Below are 27,726 nucleotides of genomic sequence, written 5' to 3'. Positions count from 1 at the left end.
TGGAGTAGAACTTTAAAAAAATCCTACAAGGGAATAGACGATTACACTATTGCAACCTCGATAAAAAAGTTATATTACTGCAAATGAAGACCATTTATTTTGATAGATTATTATATACCAGGACAAACATGTTTGGCTACTCTACTGCAGCTGTGGCGCAACCTCTGTGCAGAGTATCTATGCTTCCTATAAAGTTATAATCACTAACTTTAAAGCTCAACATACAACCATAGCACATTATCATCTACTAGCAATAATTACATAATTAACCTCATACAAGCATGTAACATCATTTACATTTTTTTTAATTCTACAAATCAACATGCAAGTATATTCAATCATTATTTCTCACATCACTTTCATAATATTTTAACAAATCAATCTATTATTTTATAATATTTAACATATATACTTATTAATATATTGCACATTAAAACGTAAGTATCGTTTATTTATTTCATTTTAAGTACTGATAAACCCTGACATTTCTTTTTCCTTTTACTCCTAGCTCGATTATACATTGTGCATGGCACTTTGGTCAAACGAAACAAAGAGCAACCACAAAAGTTCAGGCAGTTCAAAATGCTCCATATGTTCAAGCAAAAACCAATGTGGTGATTCAAATTCAAATTAGGTGGACCCGGCAAAATTCAAATTAGATGAAATTCAGATGAACCAACGTTGTGTTCAAGCATACTATGATGTAGAGGTGGCTTGTTTTGTTAGCTTCTTAATTCCCTTATACATCTTGACTTACCCTTAATATATATAGACTGTAGAGCTCTCTATAATTAATAGTAATGTTATAAGGTTGAAAAGCCTTAAGTGATATTCACATGCTGAGACTTTTGTTCTATATTATTGTTACAGGCCTACAAAAGTGATATATTTTATTTTGTTCTCTCCGTCCTTTAATGGAAGGGATCTTGGTTTGGCCATACCTCTAATTCTGAAAATAATTACGAAGATGCCATTAGCTCATGTGATTTTTGATAAAAAAAAATGTTTTAGAAGGGACAATCGATAACCTCCTCTCCAGTAAAACAATTAAAAGATTCAGCATTAAGGATGTGTGAATGTGTGATCCGTTGCCTAGAGTTAATTTTATAAATTGATTATCCGAGAAGCAATGAGCAGAACGTTCATATAAGATTTGAGATGATTTCATTCCAAACTGAAGCATATGTCAGCCATCAATTGAGTGGCCTCACAAAGGATATATAATTTGCAAAGCCTAGCAAACTATGCCCATTGCCCAGCATCAAACAGCCCACACCAAGGCCCAGTAAGAAACCATTGCTTGAAGGTGTGATGATGGTTGTACTTGTATAACTAGATTTGACTGAATTTTTCCAGAGGTCATGGTCATGTGCTTTGAAATTCTTACAGGGGTTACTTCCCTCCCATTTGATTTGCAAATGTTTGCTTCGAGTCTTGCACTCTTGCTTCCATTTGCTTCGCACATGTTTGTTTGCTTGGAAAAAAGTTTCAGCACATGTTTAAGAATGAAGACCATTGTACTCGACTATGATGTATGCATATGCAAGCTATCAGCCTATCACATGTTTTGTCTACCATTCCATCCCAAAACATAGTTATTTCTTTCTAACGCTATAAATAGCGACGTATTTGGGACGGAGAGAATACTTGTTAGTATGAAATAGTATATATTTACTTAGTACCTCTTAATTTCCATTTGCAAAATTATTAGCAGCATGCATTAGACATTCTTTAGGAAGGAAAAAAAAAAGAAAGTTTTTTTGTCACATGCTCAAAGCAAGTTGGATAATCGTTTTCTTTAATTTGATACTCCTACTAATTTGGAAAAGGAAAATTGGAATCCGTCTCATCTTCGCTTGCTCTCTTCTCTTCTCCGAGGTGCCAAACAAATCCGTCCCTTTCCCTCTCCTCAGCTTCGCGTCAATTCCAGAGATCAAAACCCTAGCCAACCCCTCCTCCTCCTCCTCTTCCTCGCGATCCACCGGCGATGGCCTCCGCCCTCGGGGCTCAGGTACGCTGCCGCTCCCGCCGCACGATTCCCGGCTTTTCCTGCATCCTGTGGCGCTAACTTTCGCTTTCTGTGGTGTTCTGCAGGCGTCTGTCGCGGCGCCCATCGGTGCGGGCGGCTACGGGAGGAGGAGTTCCTCGAGCAAGGTGCGTGGGGGTGAATCTTGTGACTGATTTCTGCCTCTAGAGATTGCGTTTTAGGGGCTCTCGTTGAGGAATCTCGTGGTTCGATCTGGTCTGGCACTGTAGAAAATTAGTTGCTGGAAGGGATAAGTTTCAAATTGTGCTCCTATAAATTTGGGGGGTTTGCAGCTAGTTTTTGTTTCGCGTGTAGTACTTTCTAGCATGTGGAAATCAGTCTCGCACAGATTCTGTCCAGCAGCAGTGGCTCTTGAAATGGCACATTCACAGTATACTCTGCAAGTATAAATAAATTAATTGTATTGTGATGATTTATGTGGTGAAATATCAATTCTAGATGAGTTTTATGTCGCCCTGAAGACTGGCTATATGGGCACTTGGCCTGTCTTAGATTAGCTAAGCTGCCACCTTCCTGCCTGCTTGGAGTTTGGCATCAATATCTCCTACCTGGTGTTGGGTCAGTTACTGCCAAAAACTGGTACATCAGTTCTTGAATGGGAACCATGTGCTATGCGCACGAATTTATTTTGAGAATTGCTACAACAAACAAATGGTTGTCTGGCATGCACTCTTCCTTTTCCAAAACCTGCCTAGGAAAGTATAGGATTTATCATGTGAGAAATGGAGGATGAGGACATTGTAGCAACACATATAGTTGCATTGTTCTTGGTTGAGTGTGGACTCTCTTATTTTGCTTCCATGAGAATTTTTATAGTTGTTGCAATGTAGTTATATTGGTAATCCTGTATTTAACAAAAGACTTGTTATGTTCAGGGTAGCAATACTGTTAACTTCTGCAACAAATCATGGATTGGAACCACATTAGCATGGGAAAGCAAGGCCCTAAAATCAAGGCATATGAACAAGATCTTTTCCATGTCTGTTCAACAAGCAAGCAAAAGCAAAGTTGCTGTAAAACCTCTGGAATTGGATAATGCGAAGGAGCCACCCCTTAACTTATACAAACCAAAGGAGCCTTACACAGCCACAATTGTCTCAGTCGAAAGGCTTGTAGGCCCTAAAGCTCCTGGTGAAACATGCCATATTGTTATTGATCATGGTGGCAATGTTCCATACTGGGAAGGACAAAGTTATGGTGTCATTCCTCCAGTAAGTAATTTGGACTTGTTCTTGCTCAACATAATGCAATATTTTTTAAGTTTTGGTTTTGTTTAGGTTTGTCATCATCTTGTCTAGAAGTGAAAGTTTATTATACGCTTTCCTGGAATTTCAACCTCTTGCTTATTATCAAATAATTTGCCATTGGGTCCATCATTGCTGTAGATAAAAGATAGAGGTATGAAATATGTAGGCACTGTTAAAACTGATGGTAATCCTACTCATTTTCTCTTAGCAAGAGATATGAAATATGTACTGTATACCTTTCTTCTTAAACAGTTCTAAAAGAACGACCCAAATTTAATTGGCACCTATATTCCTTAACAATACCAAGTACCAAGCTTGCTTTCCTGTATCATGCTGCATCCATTCATCCTGAATTCTCCTTTTCCCTTTTAATCTTCATGTTAATTTTCCACCAGGGAGAGAACCCGAAGAAACCTGGTTCCCCAAATACTGTCCGGCTCTATTCTATTGCATCTACTAGGTACGGTGATTCTTTTGATGGAAAGACTGCCAGTTTGTGTGTTCGTCGTGCTGTTTATTATGATCCTGAAACTGGAAAAGAAGACCCCACAAAGAAAGGTATCTGCAGTAATTTCCTATGCGACTCTAAACCAGGCGACAAAGTTCAGATAACAGGTATCGTGCTCCTTTCAGATGGCATATAAATATCATTCTTATATGTTCCAATGATAAACAATAGCCCCTAACTGAAAATTTAGGCTTTTAACCTTTTTTTCTTTTCTGAAGTTCACATCTGTGATGCAATGTTTTTTTCTGAAATCTTTTGGATGGGTATGTATAGAGGGCATATTAGCTTATAAGCTTTCTGAAAGATGTGGCTGGAGAAAATATTAGCTTATAAGCTTTCTGAAAGATGTGGTTGTTGGAGAAAACAATCTGAAGAAGAGATGTCTTTCAATATTATTATGACTTGTTTTGTAACTTATGGCTTGCATGTGGTATTCCAGCCTCAAGCTTATCACTGAAGTTACTCTTCACATGCAGGCCCCTCAGGCAAAATCATGCTTCTACCTGAGGATGATCCAAATGCAACCCATATCATGATTGCTACTGGCACTGGTGTTGCTCCCTACCGTGGCTATCTACGTCGTATGCTCATGGAGGATGTCCCAAGTTTCAAGTTTGGTGGTCTGGCTTGGCTATTTCTAGGTGTTGCTAACACTGATAGCCTTCTGTATGATGAAGAGTTCACAAACTACCTTCAGCAGTATCCAGACAATTTCAGGTTCGTGGACCCTTTTATGCTTTTTGCTTAACATCTTGTCTTTGTCTATCCAGTATTTCAGTGACATGGTTGAGAAAGATGTAGTCTAGCTTTGCGTTGATTGATCTGGTTGTGTTTGATGCCTGACTGAAGTTAAAAGGTGAGTAGCTGACTGATTCTTTTGTGAACTAACCTGAATTTCATTGACTTTGCAGGTATGATAAAGCACTAAGTAGGGAACAGAAGAATAAGAATGGTGGAAAGATGTATGTGCAGGACAAGATTGAAGAGTACAGCGATGAAATTTTTAAACTTTTGGATGGCGGTGCACATATCTACTTTTGTGGTTTGAAGGGTATGATGCCAGGGATCCAGGACACACTCAAGAGAGTAGCTGAGCAAAGAGGTGAGAGTTGGGAGCAGAAGCTGTCGCAGCTCAAAAAGAACAAACAATGGCACGTGGAGGTTTACTAAGTTACTAAAAAGCACGGGCTGTGATTTTGTGATTGTTTTGCAGCGAGTTGAAACATAAAACAGTAAAAAGCGATGATTCTCGTTGCATTGTAAAATTGTCAATCTTATTCATAAACTTCTGCTTGACATGGTGAATAAAATGAAGCATATGCTAATTTTGACTTAGTATTGTGAAATCATACCAGCTTTTCATGGGCATCATGCATGATAAAAATGTGAAGTAGTGGGACTTTCTTACTGTTTGTTTCTCTCGTCTTCTCCTTTCACTTTATGTTATTGGTATTTAAGAGAAATAACTCTGACCAATTGTCTTCTAAATTTTTATGCTAGTATGTGCTGACAGAATTACAGTATAACAATATTTTTTTTTCTGTTATAGTCAGTATTGGCAGCATGGATTCTAAACGTACAAATAAAAAAGAACGGGAAGGATTGCTAATGCATCATAGCATCCATCAAAATGTACAATATTCTGCTGAATGTTAGCCCAGCCAATTTCATCTCCCCAGCTGAATTCAGAAGTCAGCATTGTTACAGAAGGAAAATGGTAGTCTCAATATCTTGCATGATTTCTGCTTGATTTATGCATTCATGTTTATACTCCATATCTTGCATTCTCTCCCAAAGCATTTGCTGCTGTCTCCCAGCTAGTAACTGGCTAACTGCTCCATCCAACTTGCTGCCTTTTTGTCACTTTTCCCTTTTGCTGTTGTTTCATCTGATGCAACTGCATCTCCTGGTCTCCATGATCTGTAAAGGCTGTGCAGCTGGGAAACAGATCTTCCAGCAGGTTTCAGGTGTTCTGTTGCCTTTCTCTGCTTCCCTTTCTGTTTCTTCTCAAGCCACCCATGCAAAATATTGTTGAATGTTGACTGTGGCAGATTTACAGTAGAGCTACCTGTATCTGTAAAGGTTTCAAAACAAGTCTTTGGCTGTGCTTAGATACAGGGGTGTAAAGTTTTGGCGTGTTACATCGGATATACGGACACACATTTGAAGTATTAAACATAGTCTAATAACAAAACAAATTACAGATTATGCCTGTAAACTACGAGACGAATTTATTAAACCTAATTAATCCGTCATCAACAATGTTTACTATAGCACCATATTGTCAAATCATGGCGCAATTAGGCTTAAAAGATTCGTCTCGCAATTTACACGCAATCTGTGTAATTAGTTATTTTTTATTTATATTTAATACTCTATGTATGTGTTCAAACATTCGATGTGACATGGTGCAAAATTTTGCCAGGGGATCTAAACAGGCCCTTTGATTCAAACCCTCATAATAATTTGTTTATTTTCAGTAAGACTTGAAAATTTTGTTGAGAAATGGGAAAAAGCAGAAAGCTTGATGCAATTCCTATCTTAAAGCATACTAATTCTTAAGTAGATCCATTTGGTGAAGACCATGGTAGGCCGTGTTGGCAATAACAAAGGCACATGGTTGGCGATGCTACCCTTGTCTCACCTGCCAGTATGGACAATGCTATTTCTCTGGATCTACGACAGATCAGATCCAAATCCAGTATTTTAAGTAAATGTCCACTGAACCCGTAATTAAATATATAGAATCGCAATCAAAATTTCTCGATGGACTGCTATAAACCGTAAGTTCTGATTTCCCTGGAGTCTTTTTTCACAGAAAATAAATTAAACCCGACATTTACATCCAAACCCTGAAGTCATGGATAGATGAGACTTGATTAAATGTGTCACCCGGAACATATATTCCCTCCATCTCAAGATATAAAACCAGTCTAAATTTGCAATATTATGATGTGTCACATCTGGTTAAAATTTTTTATTTTTAGAATAGACGGATCATTAAAATTGAGTAATAGTCAAAGTTAAAAAATGTTTTGATTAGTAGTGAAGTGTACTTGAGAATGGAGGAAGTACCTAGGATACATGAGTTTCTCGGAAATATCACATGGATATCACAACAAGTTTAATAGTAGCGTTCATTGCTAACTATTAGCCTATCTGAAAGCCAGCATATATATACGAGAACAACAACTTAAAAATTTTCCATAACATAGCGCAAAAAAAGGGTCCAACTCCAATCCCAAAAATGCCATGGAAAAGATGGCCACGCTAGGCGGGTTAGCGTGGGGGAGAGGGGATCCATTCCTCTCTCACCCTCTCCCCATCTAACCCAACTGCGTGGATGGAGCGGGCACGTGTCGAGGGTCGAGCTCCCCCTTGACAATCGGCCAGCGGTGTGGCACCGACGAGGTGCCTGTGCGTCGAATGTGCGTCGAAGGTTTTCGATGGTGGCAGTAGCAGAGCATGCATGAGCTTAGTTCTTTGGAGGGACGAGAATTTGGGCGAAAGCTCTGCCTTCGGGCCGGCAACAACGACGTCTGCGGGCGCCGCTTTCCTCTTGAGGTGTTGCTGCTTTTTCTGGTCTTCCTCATTTACTTTCTTTAGGTGAAAACCTTGTCCTGACTCCTCGGGACAGGCGACAACGATATTCTTGATGTCGTTCCTTTCTTAGAGGTGTCGTCTCGAAGATCTCTTATTTCGCTATGGCAGCGGGTGTTGTTGTAGACGCGCACGGTTTGGTTGTATTTTTTTTTTCTATCTATGGTGTTTCAGGACTATAGATTTGTATTTTTTTCTTGCTATATTAATACATAAAACTCGCATTGTCTTGTGCGGTTCATTTTTTAGAAAAAAGCCATGGAAACGGCAGCTCGCGGACCAGCTGGATGCAACGCCCAGCCGCCCACTGCTGTCCCCTACTACTACTACGACCCGACCGATCCAACGGCCACCCTCAAACCCCGCACGAATCTCCACGCTCGCGCGCCCCATCCAGCTCAGCGCTCGATGCCCCCGCTTCCACCCGTCGCCCCAACTACTCCACCGATGGGTGGGCCCTGGTCAACGTGGGACCCACCTCTCAGTGACCGGCCTACCCGCGTAGCCTTGTGCTACTACTCCCACTAGTCTACCACCCCCGCGCTCTCCGCCTCCCAACGCGCGCGGCATGAATATTTTATTCATTTATTATATTGTTATTATTACCCTTTTACCCCCCCGGCTTGCCACTGTGCGAGGTGACTCGACTCGTTCATCGCTTGCTTCGCTTGGCTGGCCGCGAGTGCTGCGTCATCCTCCTCGTCGTCTTCCTCCTCGCGATCGCTGCTCGATCGTCCACTGCTCCCAACCAAAAAATTTACCGCCTCTCTCTCTCTCTCCCACGATTCACCACCACGCGCGATCTCCTCCACTCCACTGCCGCTGCTGCCCCTTATCCCCAAACCCTACCGCTGCCGCCGCATCCTCCCTCCCTCCTCGCCCGCCCGAGGCCCGACGCTTGCGGTTGCAGGCTGCAGCGCAGAGGGAGGCGAGCGGCGAGCCCACGGCGACGAGGGGGGGAGCTCAGGCGGCTCCCGCCCATGGCGGGGATCCAACCCGTAAGCTGCTACTGTGTTTTCCGCTCACTGTGAATTTTATTTTATTTTATTTGTGCGTTCGGTTCGTTCATCCGAGGGTGCGGTGCGATTCGGGGGGTTGCGTTGCGCCTAGGTTGTGGTACTGGGGATGCTTCGCTCCGCTGCGATTGCGGAAGGGTTTTTTTTGGGATCGAGCTGCGGGAATCTGCTGGTTGGTTTGTGGGGGAGTTTGGAGGATGAGCAGAGTGAACCTGTGAACGAAACTGCCGTTAATTACTCTGCTTCACCGCACTGTGACCTGCGGTTACTTCCTGCATTTTTTTACCGCGGGTTTGCTTGGTATCTGCATTCTGCAATGAATAGAATGGAGTGGGCAGTGAAGTATCTAGTGTTTTTATTTTTATGTAGGGCTTGTGTTCTCTGTTAGTATTGTTAGCGTCGCCTGTTGCTTCGCATACTGCTCTGGCGGTGGAGCTCAGCTTCTCTGAACTGCTATTTTGCCAATCAGTATAGCCAGGCAAGCAGTATCTGATAGTTCTAGGAACCCAGTTTTTTTGTGTTCAATCACGACAAATGCCTGTGTGACCATGATTATCACACCCATTTCTGATGAAACCGCATTGATTGTTTTCGTAACAGATGCTATTGTGCTAAGCATGTTTCATCGAATTTTAAATCTATTTTATACCAAATCTTAAGTTTGAAAATGTTGCAGGTTTTGGATGAAAGAATGGACCCATTTACTGGTAGAATGATTATACCAGCCTCTACTTGCCAATCACGATGTACTGCTCACAATGATCTGTCCTTATTCAGCGGGCCATTGATTGACAGAAGGTCTTCCTCTTCCATTAGTGAGTTTAACAGCGAGGCTGAAAAGTTCAACGATTTGGAAGTGCCGCCACCATGGTTGTTGTCCTACCATCGCAGCTGTGATATCGGGAGCAACTTTGAGGCGTTTGCAACTGTAATGTCACGGCTGCGCCAGCACTTGTTGGATGCAAATGTAGAGATTAATTACACGGAGTACTTAGATTTGATGAAACTGGAAGTTGAACAGCACCTTAATAAGCTCAAGGAGGATATAAGGTTCCTGAAAAGTCATAGCTTGGTCCATGATGGTGATGCAAATGGTTCATGCCCTATGGTGTGTCACCATGGGAAGCTTGTTGAGATATATGAGGGCTTCAATGGCTTCAAGCTACTTCTGGTTGTGGTGTTCCGGCAAATCAAGGAGATGCTGAGCTTGTTCAGTGCTTCAATTCGTGATCTCCAGTGGGAACACGAGATGCAATTAGAGGTCACCAGCATTATGATCGGAGACTGCATTAAAAGTCTTCAGGATGAGCTAGAGAGGAAGCTGTATGAACAAAGTTCCATAGTGAACACTCTGAAAAAGAATTGGAAGGAAACTGTTGTTCAGTGTGGTGCTATCCGTGAAGAACTGATTGACATTGCTGATATGCTTTTACCTTCAGAAGAAGAATCAAATATTTTGAACAGCAAGCATGAACATTTTGGTAACTGGAGTAGCGGATGGAAACACAAATTCTTTGGAAAAAAGTCAGGGGAAGAACGCACGCCATCTTCCAATGAGGAAAACATCAGCTCCGCAACTCAGAAATCTGTATGTCCCAGAGAAGTTATTTCAGAAAAATCTGACTTCCGGCATCTGAAGGCTATGAATAGAGAAGAAATGATAAAGTACTTCAGATTTGAGATTAGTAAACTAAAAAGGCTACATGAATTGTCGTTGCAAGAGAAAACCGAAGAGTTGTTCAAATTCAAACGGGAAAAGGGATCATTGGCTCTTAAGTATGATCCTGAATTCGAGCCTTTAAGAAAGAAAGTTCCTGAGATCATTTCAAGAGTTGATCAAATCATTTTGAATACCATAAATGCACCTACAGCTTTCAGCACTAATCAGGTACTTGAGGAAAGGAGCAGATTGACTGGTAGAATTGATTCACTATACTATGCAAACCAGAATCTTCGAGGTTTGCTTGCAGAAAAGATGAAGGATATTAAGGATTTATCACGCCAGGTTTCTGATGCCAGCAGGAAAATGTCATTTCAATTGTCACTGGAGGAGAAACTTTCAAGGCAGCTCCACAAAATTGAAGGGGACTATGAGGATCTACACATTCAAAGCACTATTAGAGATGAAGTGTATCAAACTGTTACAAAAAGAATGTTTGATGATTATAGGAACAGCCTGCAGGACCCTGCACTAACTTATCAAGAAAAAGTGACTTCACTTGAAGCTGCACTCTCAGAAAAGGAGACGGCGTTACGTTTAGCTAATGAAGAAAACCAGAGGTTAAAGGAGAAGTTGTCAAAACAAGAAAAGGAGCATGGCATCCAAAATAACCAGGACTATCCTGAGTTAATCAAACAAGACAATGAGGAAATGATACTCCGTGATATCGAGATGGAGCCTCATGTATCACCTAGGAGATCATATGCCATTTCTGAGCAGAATGCAGAGTATGAGGAGCTCATCAAACTGAAGCAAACTTTAGAGATTGCCTCAACTGCCTTGAAGGAAGTTGAATCAAACGAATTGGATTATAATGGTATTCTAGGTAAAAATGAGCAAGAAAAGCAACTAGAATTCATTTTGGTATCCATTATGGATTTGTCAAAAGAATTTGTGCAGATTGAAAATAAAATGTCAGGGGATATGAAGGGAAGTGAAAAAGGGTATGTCCATCTATCTTTTAGTCTTTCTAATTACTAATCTCCTGAGCTGCCTAGGCCCTGGTGCTCATTTTTCATGCAGAACATAGTAAAACAGCTCAATTAGGCTTTCTTTATGATAATATTATGCTGAGTGATCTGGTTTTATTGAAGATCCAAATATAGGTCATTGGTTGTGGAGACTAGCTGTACAATAATGCCTATAAAATCCTCATGATGACTGCAACTTGTGATATGGGATTGCTTCAATATATAATCGTAGTCTTCGTGCTAGCACAAACTAATATGAGTATTGTTGAATTCAGGCCTGAAATTCTGGGTTATCAATGCAAGCATATGGTACAGCAGGCACTTGTGCTAACAAAGAAGGGCCTTTGGTATAAGCAAATGCTAGACACAAGACGGTCTCAACTCCGAAAAGCTGAAGCTGAGGTATTTCTTTCCTAATATTTACTAACATGTGCTTTTTTTAAATCAGGAGTCAATCAAAGTTTCAAAAATGGTAATCCTTTTGTGTTCCATTTTCTTGACTATATAGTTCTATACAAAATGACTTTATTGATTGTAATGATCAACACTGCATGCTCACGCCTTTTTGTTTGTCAGCTCAATGCAGTAACCTTTTATGTGCTTCTTAATTAGATTCCTTCTGTGCCTTGCTCTTTCTTTTAGTCTGATTATTGTTATCTCAGATTGTTCCCTTTTTCGTACACAACTCTTCGATATCCTACATGGCAGTGATCTTTCTGTGACCATTCTAAAGATTCAGTTACTGTTTAACATTAGGCTCTTTGTTTGAGTGTGCTTCCAATTGATTGAAATGACACTTTGTCATTCTAAGTTAATATTATAAATATTTAATTGATTTTATTTGATTCAGGTTGACGTTTTAGGAAATAAGGTTAGCACACTCTTAAGTCTTGTTCAAAAGATATACGTGACTCTCGAGCATTACTCTCCAGTATTTCAGCAATATCCTGGGGTAAGTTAAATTTCATGTGACCAATTCTAACTTTCTGTTCTTCCATGGTTTGAATCATTTAATTTTTTTTTACTCCTTTGGTATTGGTGCTTCTTTAATTGCAATGACTACTTTTAGCTATTAAAGTTTATATATTCACAAAATTAATGTTAATATGCTTCTGTTTATATACATAGAATAGATCATTTATATTCACAAGAGTAATATAATTCATACTTGATGTTGTGTGTGCAGTTGCTAGATGCTTTCTTGAAGACATGCAAGCTTGTTGCAGGTTTAAGAAGTAAACAAAAAGAGGACTTACAGGATACATCTTAAGTTGGAGCAGCTAGGTAAGATGGTCTTTGTTATCCATCATTAGTATCCGCTTTTAGCACACGTGCGGGACTGGGAGTGGTTAAAGCAGTTAATCGTAACCGCATTCTCTAGACTCCACTTGGAAACAATCCCCATACTTTACGTATTGTTTGATAATACACGATGTATCAAAATTGCCTTGTTAAAACATCAGGAAGATGTATCGCGGTATTCTTTGGTCTTAGGACTCTTGACCTTAAGTCTCAAACAAACTTGTCTAATACTACCTCCATTTTTTAATATATGACGCCATTGACTTTTTGACAAACGTTTGACCATTTATCTTATTCAATTTTTTTGTGCAAATATAAAAAAATGTCATGCTTAAAGAACATTTGATGATAAATCAAGACACAATAAAATAAATGATAATTACATAATTTTTTTGAATAAGACAAATGGTCAAACGTATATCAAAAAGTCAATTATGTCATATATTAAAAAACGGAGGGAGTATTCAGTAATATTTATGTTTTTACTACAAAATTACTGTTTATGACAGGCATTAACAAGTGCTTACTATTAATCTACCCTTGATATTTTTACAGATAATTTAGCAATATTTAGTTGACAAAGGCTTTAGGATTTCTAGTAGGATAATTGATGCCATGGTGGAGGAGCAACATGTTTCAAGCATCTGAAATCTCTCCATGAGCAAATCGACCAAGCGAATATGCAGTCATTATGAAATCAAGGGGATTCGTCAGACTCAATTTTGGACCTCTAGGTGAAAGGCAGTTGCCCCGCATGTAGGTATCTGATTTATAGTAATGTGTGTGTCTAAAGTCTAGATATCATGTGGGTGATGGGTGCAGTAACATCGTGGAAGCTCATTGCCTCACTCCACAGATGGTTTTGTAGGTTTTCACCCTGTATGGTGTATATAGAAGTTAATACTGAATAGCCTTCTGATGCAGTGATTACGGTATGTTTAGTTCGTAATCGGTGAGGGTTGATAGCATTTTTGCCTGCAGCCTGTATAGAAATGATGTTTCTCTTAGTTGTATACTACACATACATCATATTGTAAGAATTCACAGCTTCGAAGTAAGTTATTATTTCCTTATTTTTTGGGGATTAATTATGAATACAACGGGATACTGTCATGTACAATATTTGCTGATTGTTTTGGAGGCAAATTCAAACTAAATTTTGTAATTTCTTTATAATTTGGAAACTGAAGTTGCGATTATTTGAAATATCAATTTCAATTGTGTTGTTGCTAGCTCGCCTGTCCAGTGGCCTAAATTATCAGGTAGCCTCATGCTCATGATGCAGTTGAAGGTTTTCTTGGGGGATAAATTTCACTCTAAAGTGTGCAGTTTTTTTGTAAACTGCAAAGTGAAAATTGGGGTTCCTACACTATGTTGACACTAATGACATGCAAATTTTGGTCATCATTTTGCAGTTTTGGTCGAGCAATATTCAACATTTCAACTGCATAGTAAGTGATGTTGCTTTTCTTATTGCCCTTATCTGTTCATAGTCTTGTGCTGCCTGTGCGTGCTTCCTGTTAAAGTTTAGTTGATAAATTGAAATTTTCATTTGGAGCAAAACTCTGATTCTGGTTACACTAGTTTCTTTATCTTTCTCATGATGGTGCTTCTTGAAACGATTACAAATATCCAAAGCAACTTGGTGCAACAAATGCAAAACACTAATGTAATATACAAGAATATGATGGAAGATCACATTCTAGGCAACAGTCCGAGGACTACCGTCTAATTCACTTGCTACAGCATTCCATGCCAACAGTGCTGCACCAACAGCTGGTTCCACCTGCAGGTAAAGCAAATATAAGCTGATGAAGATCAATTTAAAGATTTCGTCATAGAATCCAAAAGATATGTGATGTAGCTGAATTTCTTCCTTTTCTATTTGAATCGATCTTAAATTTTACTCAATCATTGAAGATAGAAGAATCTGAAGACGATATCTTGTAGTAGTCATTATGATCAAAGGCAAACTATTGGTGCAATTCTGCATTTGTGTTCACCTTGGGGTGTATTGGATAGGCTCCTGGATAAGTTTTGGTAACACAATCTATCACTTCTTTTCCAATGTCCCATCTCTTGTTTGCCATGAGAACTTTACCAACCATAACAAGAGGAAAATGGTCTTTTCCATCTGCAGAAGCATAAGCATCTTGTAACATGTTTTGTTGAGGTAAAGCCAATAAAGGAATTTTGAGGTATTATTTATTTTTTATGAGCACTAATTTTTCTCGTTTTCCGTTTTTATATCTGAAATTACTGATGACTTTTGTGCCAGGCCAGTTATGCATTTCAGTTAGAAAGAAATCCCTATCTCACCTTCACCGCTCAATTCAAGTCTTTGCACTACAGCCTTGACACTGGAAGCTAGTTCACCAACTGAATTGTGCAAGATCTTGTTTGCTACTTCATCACCAGCTTCAGCAGATTCTACTACAACCGGAAGAAGGTCAGCTATTCGCGCCCAAGATTGGTCTTCATATGTCCAGCTGTTGTGTGAAGAAGTAATCAGGTAAGTAAATGCTATCTATGCTCGGTGATTCATTTGCTGAAATATATTTCCTGTGATATTATACTCTTCAATTATCATCATTATGTGAAAGAAATGCCATACAAACATTTCAGCTTGATAACCAAGTTCTTTACACCATAACTTCACCAACCATAATCAAACTATTACTTATTTGTGAAGTATGTTCTTTTCATTTGCAGTAGAACCAACAAATTGAGTGAGCTAAAGGATTACCCTATCAATTCGTCTGGTGATGCGAGTCCAAGGAAGTCAAGGATGCTGTTTGTAAGCGCTGTTTCAGGACCCCGACCATCATAAGCCCTCACTACTGCTGTCAATGCCTGTGCTGAAATCCCATATGCACTGCACATGCCACACAGCTAGAATCAGTAATTGCCGCTGAACCAATTTCTGAAATAAACTTATGGCAGACACAATGAGCATGAATTAGTTTCACACAACCGAATTCCAGCCACATGGACCTTCACTAAAATGCAAACCTTTGAGCTATATTCATGTACATGAACTGGTTACTGACCTGCCCCAGTCACCCAGAACTGGTCCTGCACCTGCTGCTCTAGCTTCTCTGCCATCTCTGGTGAAACCATAGGCTATGGTCCCAGTTCCTGCGATCAACACACATCCATGGAGCTTTCCCATGGTTCCACTTGCTAATGCCGCTACCGCATCATTCTCTACAAACAACTTGACATGACTTGGAAATATCTCCCTAGGAAACAATAGGATTTGCTGCAATAAGGTTTTGTGAATAGCTGCAAATCTTTCCTGTTCTGTTAAATAAATAGTAATAAGTAGGCAAACCTCAGCCAGTCCAGCATTCTTTGTTGATCAATCGGGTGATTAACGCCAGCCACAGCCAAGCAGACAGCACATACATTTGATCGTCTCCGGCGTGCCTTGAGAAGAGCTTGAGCCATCACTCTTTCCAGTGTCTCCCTTGCCTTATCTTCTGAACATATCAAAGCAAAAAAAAGGACAAGTTCTGATTTTTGGCCTAGTTTTCAACACATTTCTACTACTTATCTACAGATCATCACCATGTGCATAACTATGATTCTATGAAAACCATGTAATACTGAAATTTTGAATAATTTTGTGGCCACAAAAACTTGTACAGGAGTCCTGGCATGCAGATGAGATGATACCTCCAACAGAGTTGTGGTTGGAGCAGCCGGCGACGGCGCGGGAGAGGACGGGGAGAGGGTCGGCGAAGGGCATGGCCGCCGGGATGCAGACGCAGACGGTGTTGCCGGCGCCGCCGTCGACGCCGAGGATGACGCTCCCCATGCGCGGGCTCTGGCTCTTCTCCATGTCCCATATCTCACCACCCGTCTTCGTGTACCTCTGCATCTCTGCGGACACCAACAGCAGCTAGTGCTAAACAAACAAACTGACACAGTGACAATGGAGAAGGATTTCTCTTGCTGTCACCTACAAGTCTGCAACTAGGTGAGTGCAACCTTATGGTTATTATATGTACGCGTTAGGTGCACCAACACATTGCATCATTGTGTGTGTGCGCTTCGTCGAGGAGAAAGGGACAGGGAAGAACAAGATGATATAGGAAATATTAATGCTGCAATTGAAGGGCGGCTGTCCACACGCTCGTCCAATGGCGAGACGGCCGGGTTAATTTACATGTCTACGCCGGACGTCACAGGCTTCTAATCTCGATTTGTGGTTGTCGTTTTGCTACAGGATGTTACTGATCGGCGTTTCTCCGGCTGATGTTACCGACGGCAGTGGGTTAGCATACTCTCAATTATGGTATCAAATCCTGAATCTTGAGAGCACTTTTGGGTATATTTGCATTTACAACTGCATTCTTGTGCTTGGGTAAAAACTGACATCAATTTTTACATGTTAAACTGGCAAGTTCGAGTTTATATCTAAGTGTTGTTAATTTTCATCTGAAACAATACATGATCTTTGACTTTCTTTTTCTGAAACTTGCAACAGGTGACAAATTCAATGCTGGTTGGTTTTGCCTTTTGTATGTCCGAAGAGTTGCATGATTTGCATCAGTGACATGTCGAAACTGTGCTGCAGTCTAGTATGCATATGCTCCAGCTCTACTCACAAAAAAACTCAAACCATTTGTGCTCCAAATGGCATAGTATTTTGCTGTCAGAAACGGCATGCAGATTAGTTCAGCACTTCAACGCTAGTTTACTTTTCTTACGCCACATTGTCCAACACCCACTGTCATCGGTGACGGACAAAATTCCTCTTCCCAGAAGACCTGCCTTCCATTATTATCAAGACTCAAGAGGACTAAATCCGTATTATATGCAGCTGCAAGAATACATATAATCTCTGGTCGTTGTTACCATTGTTTTTGGATTGATCTCAACCCCTTGATGGCCTCTTCTCCTGCCAAATGGCTGATTTCCATGGCACCACAGCTACAGCCTATAAGAGTACCAAGACATTCAGGAGGAGACAAGTGAGCTGATGACATTGGATAACTTTCTAGCTTGCGTCCAAACAAAAGCAGAGAAAACTAGCGTATCTTGAGCAATCTGTCAAGGAGTTAAATTAACCTCAAACTGATGTTGCTAGCAGCAGATATGTACTATCCAGATGGGGTTGCACTTTTGTACTGCATAGAGTATGATCAGATAATGTGTAGCCTCATGATCCAAATGGCTCCATCGGATCACAAAATGCCTATATCGATCTGTTTGGTCTCACTCTCATCTTTAGGACTGGAGCACAATCTTTCAACCATCTTGCAGGATTGGAACACAGTCTTCCAACCATCTTGCAACTTCATGATTCAATTGTGGAACAAAAAAAAACATATATATTCCTTTGGGTGAAGAGCTTATTTTTCTTTCTTGGCCCAAGACGCTCTCTCTGCTTTGCCTGGTTGGGCCACGGCCTACAGATAGGCATACAAACTTTGAATTGGGCCCAGCATGGCCCACCCCACCAAGGCACCAAGAGTCCAAGACGATTTGTACTAAAGGATTGAACTTTTTCTTGTTGAGATAAAAAGAGTGCCACTGCCAGCTGAATTTTGATGAGTCAAACCCAAACGTTCCAACCTGACAAAGCAATAGGCAAAAGCAAGCTTCGCTAGTAGCTACTCCGGAGTAGTAGCGAAAGAATACGCTATATATGCTTGCAATTTGTTCTGAACAATTAATCGAATAAGATGCAGCATTTTCTCTTTTTTTCCATCTTTTTTTTGAACGACGACAGATTGTTAATAGTTGCATCGATCTGTAAGCTTTAATAATCCCCTATCTTTTCTTTCTTTCCTTCAAAAAGCACCTTTTAATTCCTTTCGCTCGCCTATCTTTCGCCCTGTCAACCCAGCTCAAGGAAGGGATGCACCAGCCTGCCTTTCCTTGCTGAGTCGCAGTCGCACGCTGGTCAAAATCGCGACACCCTGGCGCGCCGTGGCGCGCCCGTGCACGCACAAACACGCGCGGCGCGTACGCCACGCGTCGCGTCCGCCGCATCCGTCGCCACATGCAGGTGCAAACCAGCTTGCTTGCCTTCTTTCCTGCAGAATGATTCCTTGTCCTCCTTTGTGTCGGTGATGCTAATAAAAAATTTCAATTTACTACTAGTAGAAGTACTATACTACTACCGTTTTATAGAATATAAAACTGCAATTTAATACTGTTCTAAAATATAAAAAGAATTAGTGTTCAGTATAGTTATTAAAAAAAAAAGGTAGAATTAAATGAGAAGATTCTGATTGGTTGATAAATAGATAGGTGAAAAACTGAATGATTGAGAGTGGTGATTGATTTAGAAGAGAACGTTGGTAGATAAGTTGTTATAATTTATATTTTAGGATAACTTTAGTGTAAAAAGTTGTTATATTTAAAAACTAAGGGAGTACTACATTTTACCTTGTCTGTTGGCTTGGCAGTATTAACAATGCGGTGAAATAAACATATAGGACTATTACATTACTAGTTTTCTTTTTTTTTTAATACGCAAGGAGATTATATTACTAGTACTATTCATAAATTTGTTGATAAAAACAGCGACCAAAATCTGAAGCAACAAGAGACAGATAATGAGATAAACAAGTGCTGCTTCAGACAAAATCCGTAATTACTACTACTCCTGCTGCTGCTCTATACTTGATGGTTCGTTTGGTAACTCGAGGAAAGGGGATTGAGAGTTTACATGAGGTAATTGATAATGAGATTAAGATGAGAATTTAATTTTTAATCCTAATATCTTGTTTGGTAGAGGTGATGGAAATTGATAGGGAGTTTAGTTGGAGATTGGTCATTAATAAAAACGGATGGCTGAGATTTGCTTAGACAAAGTAAAGGAGAAATTCCCTTCCAATTACCTGCCCCTACCCAGGTATTGAAAAGGAGGGAGTTCCTTCCTCAATTTTCCATCCCCATCTCACCAAAATTCCCATGTCTCCTAATCAAACAAAACACTTAATAACCTCATCCCTCTAAACTCTAAATTCCTCCTAAAAACTCCCTCCAACCAAACGGGTTGTGAGAGTTCAGACAAAATCCAGAATCCAGCTAAGGCTGTGTTTAGATCCAAACTTTCAACTTTTTTCATCACATCAATCTATCATACACACATAATTTTCAGTCACATCGTACCAATTTTAACCCAAACTTCCAACTTTGGAAGGAATAAACACAGCCTAATCTGCATAAGCTCCTACTTACTGTATCTGCATAAGCTGCACCGTACACCTCTGTACTTGTCTACTGTAACCTGACACACTTCTAACAGTAGTAACATGGATCGATCTCTGTCCATACTCCTGCAAATTATCCTAACACCATAATCTAATCAATCACCCACGACCCTGTGTCCCCCCATCAGATCAGATCATACTAATTCTCTGAAAGTTTCTCCCATTATGCATGCACATTGCACTGACAGTGAGTGACGAATGCTACTACAGCATTCATGGCTCGCTAGTACAGTACAGCTGCTGAGCTGCATCTGCAGGTGCATCTCCCCTAAAAAGAAAAATCATCTGCTACTAATAATAATCAGATTCAGACGCCGACTGAAATCCCACTGTTCGCGCTAGCGTCCATTCGGTGCAGAGACACCGGCATGTGCTCCCCAAGAATCCGCTCCATTTTCTTTTCCTCTCTTTTCTCTGGAACTCAGCTGATTGTTTTATTCTGAATTCTGATCAGAAAAAGGGCCAGAGCATCGTGTGATGATTGAGCTGTAAATGAGATCAAGCTGGATCGTATTCAGACAGCAGATTGGCGACTCTGATCTGATCACGCTTGCTATAGCTAGCTTGTGATGATTGATGATTGATGATTGATTGATTGATTGCCCGGTCCCAGAGCCTGCATTTGCATCAGCCAGCTTTCTTTGCTCGTCATGGACAGTGGCAGCAGCAGCTGCAGCAGACAGCCCACGCCTGGGTGCTCATGTGGGAGGTCGCTGCATATCTAGCAGAATCGCAATCCACATTTCCTCCTGCGGATATCTCTCCCTGTCTCCCTCCCTCCCCCTCCCAAATCCAATCAGTCAGCTCCTGCATCACATTGCTGAATTTATTATTAATGCTTGCTTGCTTGCAGCACTAGCATTCTACTGGTATTTGTTCTTCAGTTCTTCATGTCTCTCTGAACTTCTGAAGCTGAAGTGAGACTGTGCAGCCATTTCTTGTGCCAAACTGTCACTCTTCAGTTTCTTCTTCGCTGGTCTCCTCTTGTATTTATGGGTTTGGAGGTTTCTTGGTTTTGGCTCGGCTGCTGCGCGTGAATCGATTGGTGAGTTGGAGCCAAGAACCTGAAATCTTCCCATTTCTCCATTCTTCGCTTCGATTTCAGTATTTGTTTTCACCTGTCATATTCTTCCCTGTTCTTAATCTGTTCCATTGCCTTTCCCCTCTCGTGATTAACGACTCCGGGTTCATCGCTGCTCGCCGTTCGGATTTCTACACATCAAGGAGAAACAAATCTTTGGTGATTCAGCTAGGGTTTAATAGTCCTCCCAAGAATTGCGGCGCTGGAGGTTATCGAGGATTGCCCAAGATGAAGATGGAGTCTTTCGCTTGGTTGCTGTTGATTCTTGTTCTATTCTCGATTTTGGAGGATGTAAGAGGATCAAAATCCAAGCCGATCTTGATCAACTGCGGCTCAGATTCCACCACCGATGTTGATGGCAGGAGATGGATTGGGGATTCTTCTCCCAAGAACTTCACACTCAGCTTACCAGGAACAGTTGCCACAGCTCCAGATTCTGATGGGAAAGAGACATATGGAGATTTGTACAAGAATGCCCGGATCTTCAATGCATCCTCAAGCTACAAGTTCATCGTCGCCGCTGCCGGGAGCTACTTTCTCCGGCTCCATTTCAGTCAGCTACCCACTAATTTCAGCACCAAAGAATCACTCTTTGATGTTTCTGCAAATGGCCTGAAGCTGGTCTCCAAGTTCAATGTCCCTGCAGAGATCTACCTGAGGAACTCCAAGATCAACTCCACCAGCCGCGCCATCGTGAAGGAGTATCTTCTCAATGTCACCTCCAGTAACTTGGAGATTGAGTTCTCCCCCGACGCCGAATCGTTCGCCTTCATCAATGCCATGGAGATTGTGCCTGTGTCTGGCAACTCGGTTTTTGATTCGGTTAACAAGGTTGGTGGTTATGGCTTGAAGGGTCCTTTCAGTCTTGGGGATAGCGCGGTCGAGACGATGTATAGGATTTGTGTGGGGTGTGGCAAGATAGAGAGTAAGGAGGATCCTGGCTTGTGGAGGAAGTGGGATTCAGATGAAAATTTCATATTCTCTATGAGTGCTGCGCGCGCCATCTCCAATTCTTCCAATATAAGCTATGTGTCAAGTGATGATTCTACCTCGGCGCCTTTGAGGCTCTATGAAACTGCCAGGGTGACGACGGAGAGTTCAGTCATGGACAAGAAATTCAATGTGTCTTGGAGCTTTAATGTTGACCCTGATTTTGATTACTTGGTCCGGTTGCATTTCTGTGAGCTGGAGTATGACAAGGTGGAGCAGCGCAAGTTCAAGATTTACATAAACAACAAGACTGCTGCTGAGAACTATGACGTGTTTGCGAAAGCCGGGGGGAAGAACAAGGCTTTTCATGAGGACTTCCTTGATGCCGCCTCACCGCAGATGGACACTCTTTGGGTTCAGTTGGGATCTGAATCCTCAGCAGGTCCTGCAGCTACTGATGCACTTCTGAATGGCATGGAGATCTTTAAGGTCAGTCGGAATGGGAATCTTGCTCATCCAACTGTGAGGATTGGAGGTTTCAACAGTGCCATGGGGAAACCGAAACGTAGCCCCAAGTGGGTACTAATTGGTGCAGCTGCTGGTTTGGTGATTTTTGTGTCAATTGTTGGTGTTATTTTCGTATGTTTCTATCTGCGACGGAAGAAGAAGACTTCAGCTAACAAAACCAAGGATAATCCACCAGGTTGGAGGCCACTTGTGCTCCATGGTGCTACAACACCTGCAGCAAATTCCCGCTCCCCAACTCTTCGTGCAGCAGGTACGTTTGGGAGCAACAGGATGGGAAGGCGGTTCACTGTTGCAGAAATCAGAGAAGCCACCATGAACTTTGATGATTCCTTGGTGATCGGTGTTGGTGGTTTCGGCAAGGTCTACAAGGGAGAGATGGAAGATGGCAAGCTGGTGGCAATCAAGAGGGGGAATCCAGAGTCTCAGCAGGGTGTGAAGGAGTTTGAAACTGAGATCGAGATCCTCTCAAGACTGCGACACCGACACCTTGTGTCCTTGATTGGCTACTGTGATGAGCAAAATGAGATGATCTTAGTTTATGAGCACATGGCAAATGGTACCTTGAGGAGCCACCTTTATGGAACTGATCTTCCTGCTCTTACATGGAAGCAGAGGCTTGAAATATGTATCGGCGCAGCCCGGGGGCTTCACTACCTTCACACTGGACTTGACAGGGGTATAATCCACAGGGATGTCAAGACTACTAATATCTTGTTGGATGACAACTTTGTTGCAAAGATGGCAGATTTTGGTATCTCGAAAGATGGTCCACCTTTAGATCATACTCATGTTAGTACTGCTGTTAAGGGGAGTTTTGGTTACCTTGATCCAGAATATTATCGGAGGCAGCAGTTAACCCAAAGTTCAGATGTGTACTCTTTTGGCGTTGTGCTGTTTGAAGTTCTATGTGCTCGGCCAGTCATAAACCCGGCCTTGCCAAGAGATCAGATAAACCTTGCTGAGTGGGCTCTCAAGTGGCAAAAGCAGAAGTTACTTGAGACCATAATCGACCCTCGGTTAGAGGGAAATTACACACTGGAGTCCATCAGGAAATTCAGTGAGATAGCTGAAAAATGCCTTGCAGATGAAGGGAGAAGCCGGCCTTCGATTGGTGAAGTCCTGTGGCACCTAGAGAGTGCTTTGCAGTTGCATCAAGGTCTTCTGCAAAGTGCGAATACTGATGATTTATCACAGTCTGAACTGAAGCTCTCTGATGCATCCTGCAATTTAGGGTGCATCGAAGAAGTTGAGGAATCCTGCCGTGCAGGGTCCCAGGATGTGAATGAGGAATATGTGGATGTCAAAATTGAAGTTCCATGATAATGGAATGCTGGTCAAACTAGTGGCTTCAAGCAACTGAATAGGGTGAGTGTCAAATTAACAAAAATGTTTAGATGCACTGCTATCTAGTATTGTAACACCATATATGAGTGTCCCTACAATGTACTGAGATTATTTTGGTACAGTTAGGAGAAAACTCTCTTCATTTCTTTTGTACTTGTGCTGATGTACAAGTCTTTATGATGCAAATTTCATTGATTCTTTTGTAAAATTCTAGAGCCGTATGCAATGCAATACTGAGCATTAACTGGAGATGTGCTACAGAGTGAATGAGTTTTTCAGTTCTCTTATCAACTGTGCTCTGTATTGAGCTTCGTACGCAGTATTTTGCTACCCGTTAGTGTTCAGTTAGATATTCTTTTAGCCAGTTGTTGTGAACCCCATATGTTTACTCTGCTTATTGAGCTTCTATATTATTGCACGAACACATAAGAACATTACTTACATAGTTTTATTCACGCAGAAGTTAATTCTAGGAACATAGCTGTACACAGATCCATTCTAGAATATGTAAACCTTGCATGGCACTACAATAAGTTGGTTTTCTTCAAAACAAGCTTCAAGAAGCCAAGGCACTAGTATTGTAGACAAGAAGAGCACCAGCCAGCAGAATTCCAGAAAGAGTGACTGCCCAGAGCAACAACCCTGTCTTTCCTGCATAAAGCAAGGGATGAAAATTATATGTGCTTTGGAAATTGATTTGTCTGATATTTTTTAAGTAGCGGTGAGCGCTAAAAAGTGTTTGGCCTTTTGGGATGGTTATATGTGCTTACCTCCAGTATAAACATCACCACTTGGTGACCATTCCTCTGGGTTATATATTGGGCTACAATAAATACAGCAAATATCCATTATGAAAATTGAAGGCAATAGGTGAGTTATGAATGTTATGCCTGCTGTTCTTCTATTCAGATGAATGTTTTACCTGTATCCATCAACATTAGCTCCATACTTGCTGGCAAACTGGTAGACCCCTTTCCCCTAATTACAATGGAAAAGAAATATAGTGATGAGCAAATTTTACTATTGTTGATTTTTCTCTAATTTTGCTTTCAACCTCAGCCCTGACCTTGATTGGCCTTCTGGACGCGTCAACACCGTCTTTCAGGTTCAGTCCTCCTCCAGGTCCTACATGTTAACATTACATATGTTCATATATAAAATAGTACTATGTTGATAGTGTCATCCATTAGAATCAGTGCTAGTTCTCTGATTTTTTTCTGAAATAGTTTGAGCCACTGAAAAGAATGGTGTGCTTGTGCATACATGAAACAAGGGGCAATTAAGCTACTAACTTGAAGCTTAACCTCTATGCAGTTTTTCCAGTGCTAAACTCTGTAGCGTGTACTAACCGAAAGGCTGAGAAGTCTGGATCTTCTTTGCTTTTTTGGCCATTACTCTGAACAAGGATGGCCTTGATGATGGTTGGATGGCTTGGATTCGCGTCTGTTCCAAAAATGGAGATGGAGATGGTTTTAGAGCACAAGAGGCCATGACAGAGGCTGCCATGCGTAAGATGCTATCTCTTACTCTCCAATTTGCTGTCAGTCTCTTTTCTTGGCTAAATTGTGTAAAAGTCTTGCTTTAAATATACGAAGGAAGGCTAGAAGTAGCAGCAACTGACTAAGCTTTGTTTGACAAGTGTCAGCTGCTATGTGGCATACTAGGCTCATGGACCACTACTTTGTGATCAGTCGTTGTCCTTCACATGACCAACTGAAGATGATAGAATTCGAAGGAAACGTCTAGCGCTGAGTGGATAATCCTGAGAATTTTCTTACTTGTTCCACTGATTGAGAAATTTCGTTTTGTTCTTCGTGAGTCAATTTCACCAAGTGCATTCATATCTGTTCCCCTTATTGGGAAATTTCTTTCGTTCTTTGTGTGTCAGTTTCACTGAGTTAAGTTCTGAAGATTATTTTAGCCGGGTTGGCTGAAGAAGAGGCCAACCAATTGTATTAAGTTTTGGGACAAAAAGAAACAGGAACTGTACATGTTGGCAACTGTACATCGACAGGATGCTGTCGAAAACGGAAGAAGCACAGGAAACCCCACAATTACAAGCTACTCATCCTGAAAAGGAAACAGGCCTGCTTCCTTCCAGATCATGAGCTCCTCCTTGACCCCTCCAAAGAGCTGTGTCGACAAGCATGATTACTGATCGAACACTCTTCAATTCTCACATAGATAAGCCAACATACTATGAAACAAAGCGAGTCAAATGCTTCCCGCCTATCAACACCGTTCTTTAAGTTCTGAAGATCATTTTCATTTCTGTCTGAAAGAACATATATTAATTTCTGTGAGATTTTTGCATATAGGGATAAAGTCTTAATCATTGTAAAGTAATCTGATTCTCACATAGATAATCTTATTTAAGAGGGTAATAAGTTTTATGGTGCAAACCCTCTTCTATTATGATGGAAATTTAGATTCTTAAGGCATGCATCCTGGATAGCCATCCTTTTTTTTTTTTGAAGGTGATAGCCATCCTTTTTGTGGATATGCTGGATATCATTCTTATTATCTGAAAGAACATTTATCTTATTAGGTGTTGTTAAATCAGAAAATATTTTACTAAGACATTGTTAATATGCTTTTGTGGTTTTGTACTTTCACTGATGCAGAGTATGTTTTATAGCACCTAATTTATTATTACTATTATTGTAATACTGGAGAATGACATGTAATCCTTGGGGATATTTCGATGATGAAGATTTACTTGCACTCCATGGGGATCGGTACGCTACCAAAACTTTATTTTCCAATTTTTCAGAATAAGCTGTTCAACTGATTTAACTCTTATGATCCAACAGGTGCCAACTCTGTTGAACTCAAAATTATTTGTCCCTAGAGCCCAAGAACACTATGTTGCTCACTAAAACATCGTTGCATAACTTAGAATTAACATTACTCGGCCTTATTCATTACCAACGCTGGCAGTCAAGTCCAGTCCAGGTACATAACTGGTTACATTCCTAGTGAAGATTATATACATGGAAGCAGGCACAGCTTGGTCTGCTGCACTTAGCTAAGCCAGTGCACTAGTGTTGTAGACAAGAATAGCGCCGCCAACTAGAATTCCAGCAAGAGTGATTGCCCAGAGAAGTAAACCTGCCTTTCCTGGGAAAATCAAGAAATTTTGTAAGTACAAAATTTGTGAGAACAATAAACATCTCATGAGAAATTTAAATAAGCAGCGCGCAGTGTTAAAATTCTTGTTTCTCGAGTCCTTTTTTTTGCTTACCTCCAACATAGACATCACCAGTTGAAGACCATTCTTCTGGGGTATATATTGGGCTGTAACACGGTAGAAGCAACAAAATGTCATGGATAAGCTATGGATTTCACTGTTTTTACAGATAATAAATAGGTGTTTCTCTTTTCATCTCCCTCATCTAGATCTGTAAATTTCTCCTTTTATTCATTCACATGCTTTATCCCATTTTTACTTTGAAACTAATATTTTTATGAGTTACTATATATTATTATTTGTGCATGGATCTCAAATATATTGTTCTTCATTGGATCGGTAACATTTACCTGTACCCATCAACATTTGCTCCATACTTGTTGGAAAACTGGTAAAGACCCTTTCCCTGATTAAATTTGAAAAATTTAATGGTGAAAAATAACCATTTTGTCTGATATATATGCTTGTCTGAGCTTATAGCCTTATACTGACCTTGGCTACCCTTCCAGATGCATCAACACCTTCCTTGAACACCACTCCTCCAGCAGGCCCTAGATGGTGGCATACCATAACTTTGTGAGAAGGTAAACTAATTTAGAGAAAAATGAATGGTAACAATCACAGTTCTATTCACTACCATTTATCACCTTTGCATGTAAAAAATAAGATAACCAGGAGACACTCATTGGTACCCATGAAACTGAGAAACCCATTTTCCATTTCATGTTTAAGCCAGTTGCTAATATATTAACTCTGAATTTTACAGCATGTACTGACCATAGGGCTGGGATGTCTGAATCTTCTTTGCTTTCTTGGCCACTATGATCAAAGATGGCCTTGCCATTGTCCCTTTCCCTCGAAGCTTCGAACGTTCTAGTAATGGAGATGCAGATGGTTTCAGAGCCAGAGAAGCCATGACAGAGGCAGCCATGTTTATGCAACAACACTCAACTGATCACTCACTCTATCTCTGAAATTAATGCAAATGATCTCTTATGCAGTTCATCATC

General features: G+C 40.8%; 6 protein-coding genes and 1 long non-coding RNA gene across 16 annotated transcripts; 4 read left to right on the top strand and 3 right to left on the bottom strand.

The window, feature by feature from the left end:
- Window positions 1-1,834: 1,834 nt before the first annotated feature.
- LOC127780734 (ferredoxin--NADP reductase, embryo isozyme, chloroplastic) lies at window positions 1,835-5,137 on the top strand. Its single transcript, XM_052307689.1, has 6 exons — window positions 1,835-2,011; window positions 2,095-2,154; window positions 2,923-3,258; window positions 3,690-3,909; window positions 4,279-4,519; window positions 4,714-5,137. The coding sequence occupies exons 1-6, from the start codon at window positions 1,988-1,990 to the stop codon at window positions 4,970-4,972; spliced, it is 1,140 nt and encodes a 379-aa protein (XP_052163649.1). The 5' UTR covers window positions 1,835-1,987; the 3' UTR covers window positions 4,973-5,137.
- Window positions 5,138-8,052: 2,915 nt separating this feature from the next.
- Window positions 8,053-14,897, top strand: LOC127779559 (WPP domain-associated protein-like). Of its 9 annotated transcripts, none has more exons than XR_008018689.1 (11): window positions 8,054-8,400; window positions 9,095-11,082; window positions 11,385-11,511; window positions 11,960-12,061; window positions 12,296-12,393; window positions 12,967-13,167; window positions 13,827-13,862; window positions 14,118-14,203; window positions 14,332-14,451; window positions 14,552-14,609; window positions 14,764-14,897. XR_008018689.1 is itself a non-coding variant. In XM_052306369.1 (6 exons), exons 1-5 carry the CDS (start codon window positions 8,383-8,385, stop codon window positions 12,377-12,379), a joined length of 2,319 nt encoding a protein of 772 aa, XP_052162329.1. In that variant the 5' UTR covers window positions 8,053-8,382; the 3' UTR covers window positions 12,380-12,393; window positions 13,827-13,976. The 9 variants fall into 9 exon arrangements, 2 of the variants coding, with proteins under 2 accessions (XP_052162329.1, XP_052162328.1); XR_008018690.1 differs by having other exon boundaries at window positions 14,552-14,584; window positions 14,764-14,885; XR_008018687.1 differs by having other exon boundaries at window positions 14,336-14,451; window positions 14,690-14,834.
- LOC127779560 (uncharacterized) lies at window positions 14,049-16,294 on the bottom strand. Of its 2 annotated transcripts, none has more exons than XM_052306370.1 (7): window positions 16,090-16,294; window positions 15,746-15,893; window positions 15,462-15,653; window positions 15,158-15,286; window positions 14,731-14,900; window positions 14,415-14,545; window positions 14,049-14,197 (listed from the first exon to the last, which is right to left on the bottom strand). In XM_052306370.1, the coding sequence occupies exons 1-7, from the start codon at window positions 16,292-16,294 to the stop codon at window positions 14,114-14,116; spliced, it is 1,059 nt and encodes a 352-aa protein (XP_052162330.1). In that variant the 3' UTR covers window positions 14,049-14,113. The 2 variants fall into 2 exon arrangements, with proteins under 2 accessions (XP_052162330.1, XP_052162331.1); XM_052306371.1 differs by having other exon boundaries at window positions 15,746-15,890.
- On the top strand, window positions 16,256-17,780 carry LOC127779564 (uncharacterized). The gene is made up of 3 exons (XR_008018693.1): window positions 16,256-16,393; window positions 16,643-16,711; window positions 16,904-17,780. It is a non-coding gene; the product is annotated as an uncharacterized LOC127779564 (long non-coding RNA).
- Window positions 17,781-19,996: 2,216 nt separating this feature from the next.
- Window positions 19,997-23,775, top strand: LOC127779558 (probable receptor-like protein kinase At1g30570). Its single transcript, XM_052306367.1, has 2 exons — window positions 19,997-20,688; window positions 20,868-23,775. The coding sequence occupies exon 2, from the start codon at window positions 20,953-20,955 to the stop codon at window positions 23,500-23,502; it is 2,550 nt and encodes an 849-aa protein (XP_052162327.1). The 5' UTR covers window positions 19,997-20,688; window positions 20,868-20,952; the 3' UTR covers window positions 23,503-23,775.
- A 175-nt stretch (window positions 23,776-23,950) lies between these two features.
- LOC127779562 (photosystem II 10 kDa polypeptide, chloroplastic-like) lies at window positions 23,951-26,273 on the bottom strand. Its single transcript, XM_052306372.1, has 5 exons — window positions 24,876-26,273; window positions 24,593-24,651; window positions 24,449-24,504; window positions 24,297-24,349; window positions 23,951-24,177 (listed from the first exon to the last, which is right to left on the bottom strand). The coding sequence occupies exons 1-5, from the start codon at window positions 25,030-25,032 to the stop codon at window positions 24,083-24,085; spliced, it is 420 nt and encodes a 139-aa protein (XP_052162332.1). The 5' UTR covers window positions 25,033-26,273; the 3' UTR covers window positions 23,951-24,082.
- A 144-nt stretch (window positions 26,274-26,417) lies between these two features.
- LOC127779563 (photosystem II 10 kDa polypeptide, chloroplastic-like) lies at window positions 26,418-27,726 on the bottom strand. The gene is made up of 5 exons (XM_052306373.1): window positions 27,494-27,726; window positions 27,209-27,267; window positions 27,067-27,122; window positions 26,771-26,823; window positions 26,418-26,646 (listed from the first exon to the last, which is right to left on the bottom strand). The coding sequence occupies exons 1-5, from the start codon at window positions 27,645-27,647 to the stop codon at window positions 26,555-26,557; spliced, it is 414 nt and encodes a 137-aa protein (XP_052162333.1). The 5' UTR covers window positions 27,648-27,726; the 3' UTR covers window positions 26,418-26,554.

The sequence above is a fragment of the Oryza glaberrima genome, chromosome 7, assembly GCF_000147395.1.
Source record: "Oryza glaberrima chromosome 7, OglaRS2, whole genome shotgun sequence".
In the NCBI taxonomy this organism is placed as follows: domain Eukaryota; kingdom Viridiplantae; phylum Streptophyta; class Magnoliopsida; order Poales; family Poaceae; genus Oryza; species Oryza glaberrima.
This window is presented reverse-complemented; position numbering and strand designations above follow the sequence as displayed.

What these genes read in the sequence shown, in the direction of transcription:
- LOC127779559 (XM_052306369.1), top strand. An exon ending in TCCGAAAAGCTGAAGCTGAG is followed by an intron (nt 11,512 to 11,959) that starts GTATTTCTTTCC and finishes TATTTGATTCAG; the next exon opens with GTTGACGTTTTAGGAAATAA. An exon ending in TATTTCAGCAATATCCTGGG is followed by an intron (nt 12,062 to 12,295) that starts GTAAGTTAAATT and finishes TTGTGTGTGCAG; the next exon opens with TTGCTAGATGCTTTCTTGAA.
- LOC127779560 (XM_052306370.1), bottom strand. Translation starts at nt 16,294, where the DNA reads ATGCAGAGGTACACGAAGACGGGTGGTGAGATATGGGACATGGAGAAG. An exon ending in GTTCTGGGTGACTGGGGCAG is followed by an intron (nt 15,287 to 15,461) that starts GTCAGTAACCAG and finishes TGGCATGTGCAG; the next exon opens with TGCATATGGGATTTCAGCAC. An exon ending in TCACCAGACGAATTGATAGG is followed by an intron (nt 14,901 to 15,157) that starts GTAATCCTTTAG and finishes TTCACACAACAG; the next exon opens with CTGGACATATGAAGACCAAT.
- LOC127779563 (XM_052306373.1), bottom strand. Translation starts at nt 27,647, where the DNA reads ATGGCTGCCTCTGTCATGGCTTCTCTGGCTCTGAAACCATCTGCATCT. An exon ending in GCAAATGTTGATGGGTACAG is followed by an intron (nt 26,824 to 27,066) that starts GTAAATGTTACC and finishes ACCGTGTTACAG; the next exon opens with CCCAATATATACCCCAGAAG. An exon ending in TGGTGATGTCTATGTTGGAG is followed by an intron (nt 26,647 to 26,770) that starts GTAAGCAAAAAA and finishes TGATTTTCCCAG; the next exon opens with GAAAGGCAGGTTTACTTCTC.
- LOC127779562 (XM_052306372.1), bottom strand. Translation starts at nt 25,032, where the DNA reads ATGGCAGCCTCTGTCATGGCCTCTTGTGCTCTAAAACCATCTCCATCT. An exon ending in CCAGACTTCTCAGCCTTTCG is followed by an intron (nt 24,652 to 24,875) that starts GTTAGTACACGC and finishes GTTAACATGTAG; the next exon opens with GACCTGGAGGAGGACTGAAC. An exon ending in GCTAATGTTGATGGATACAG is followed by an intron (nt 24,350 to 24,448) that starts GTAAAACATTCA and finishes TATTTATTGTAG; the next exon opens with CCCAATATATAACCCAGAGG.
- LOC127780734 (XM_052307689.1), top strand. Translation starts at nt 1,988, where the DNA reads ATGGCCTCCGCCCTCGGGGCTCAG. An exon ending in CCTCCGCCCTCGGGGCTCAG is followed by an intron (nt 2,012 to 2,094) that starts GTACGCTGCCGC and finishes GGTGTTCTGCAG; the next exon opens with GCGTCTGTCGCGGCGCCCAT. An exon ending in CGACAAAGTTCAGATAACAG is followed by an intron (nt 3,910 to 4,278) that starts GTATCGTGCTCC and finishes CTTCACATGCAG; the next exon opens with GCCCCTCAGGCAAAATCATG.
- LOC127779558 (XM_052306367.1), top strand. Translation starts at nt 20,953, where the DNA reads ATGAAGATGGAGTCTTTCGCTTGGTTGCTGTTGATTCTTGTTCTATTC.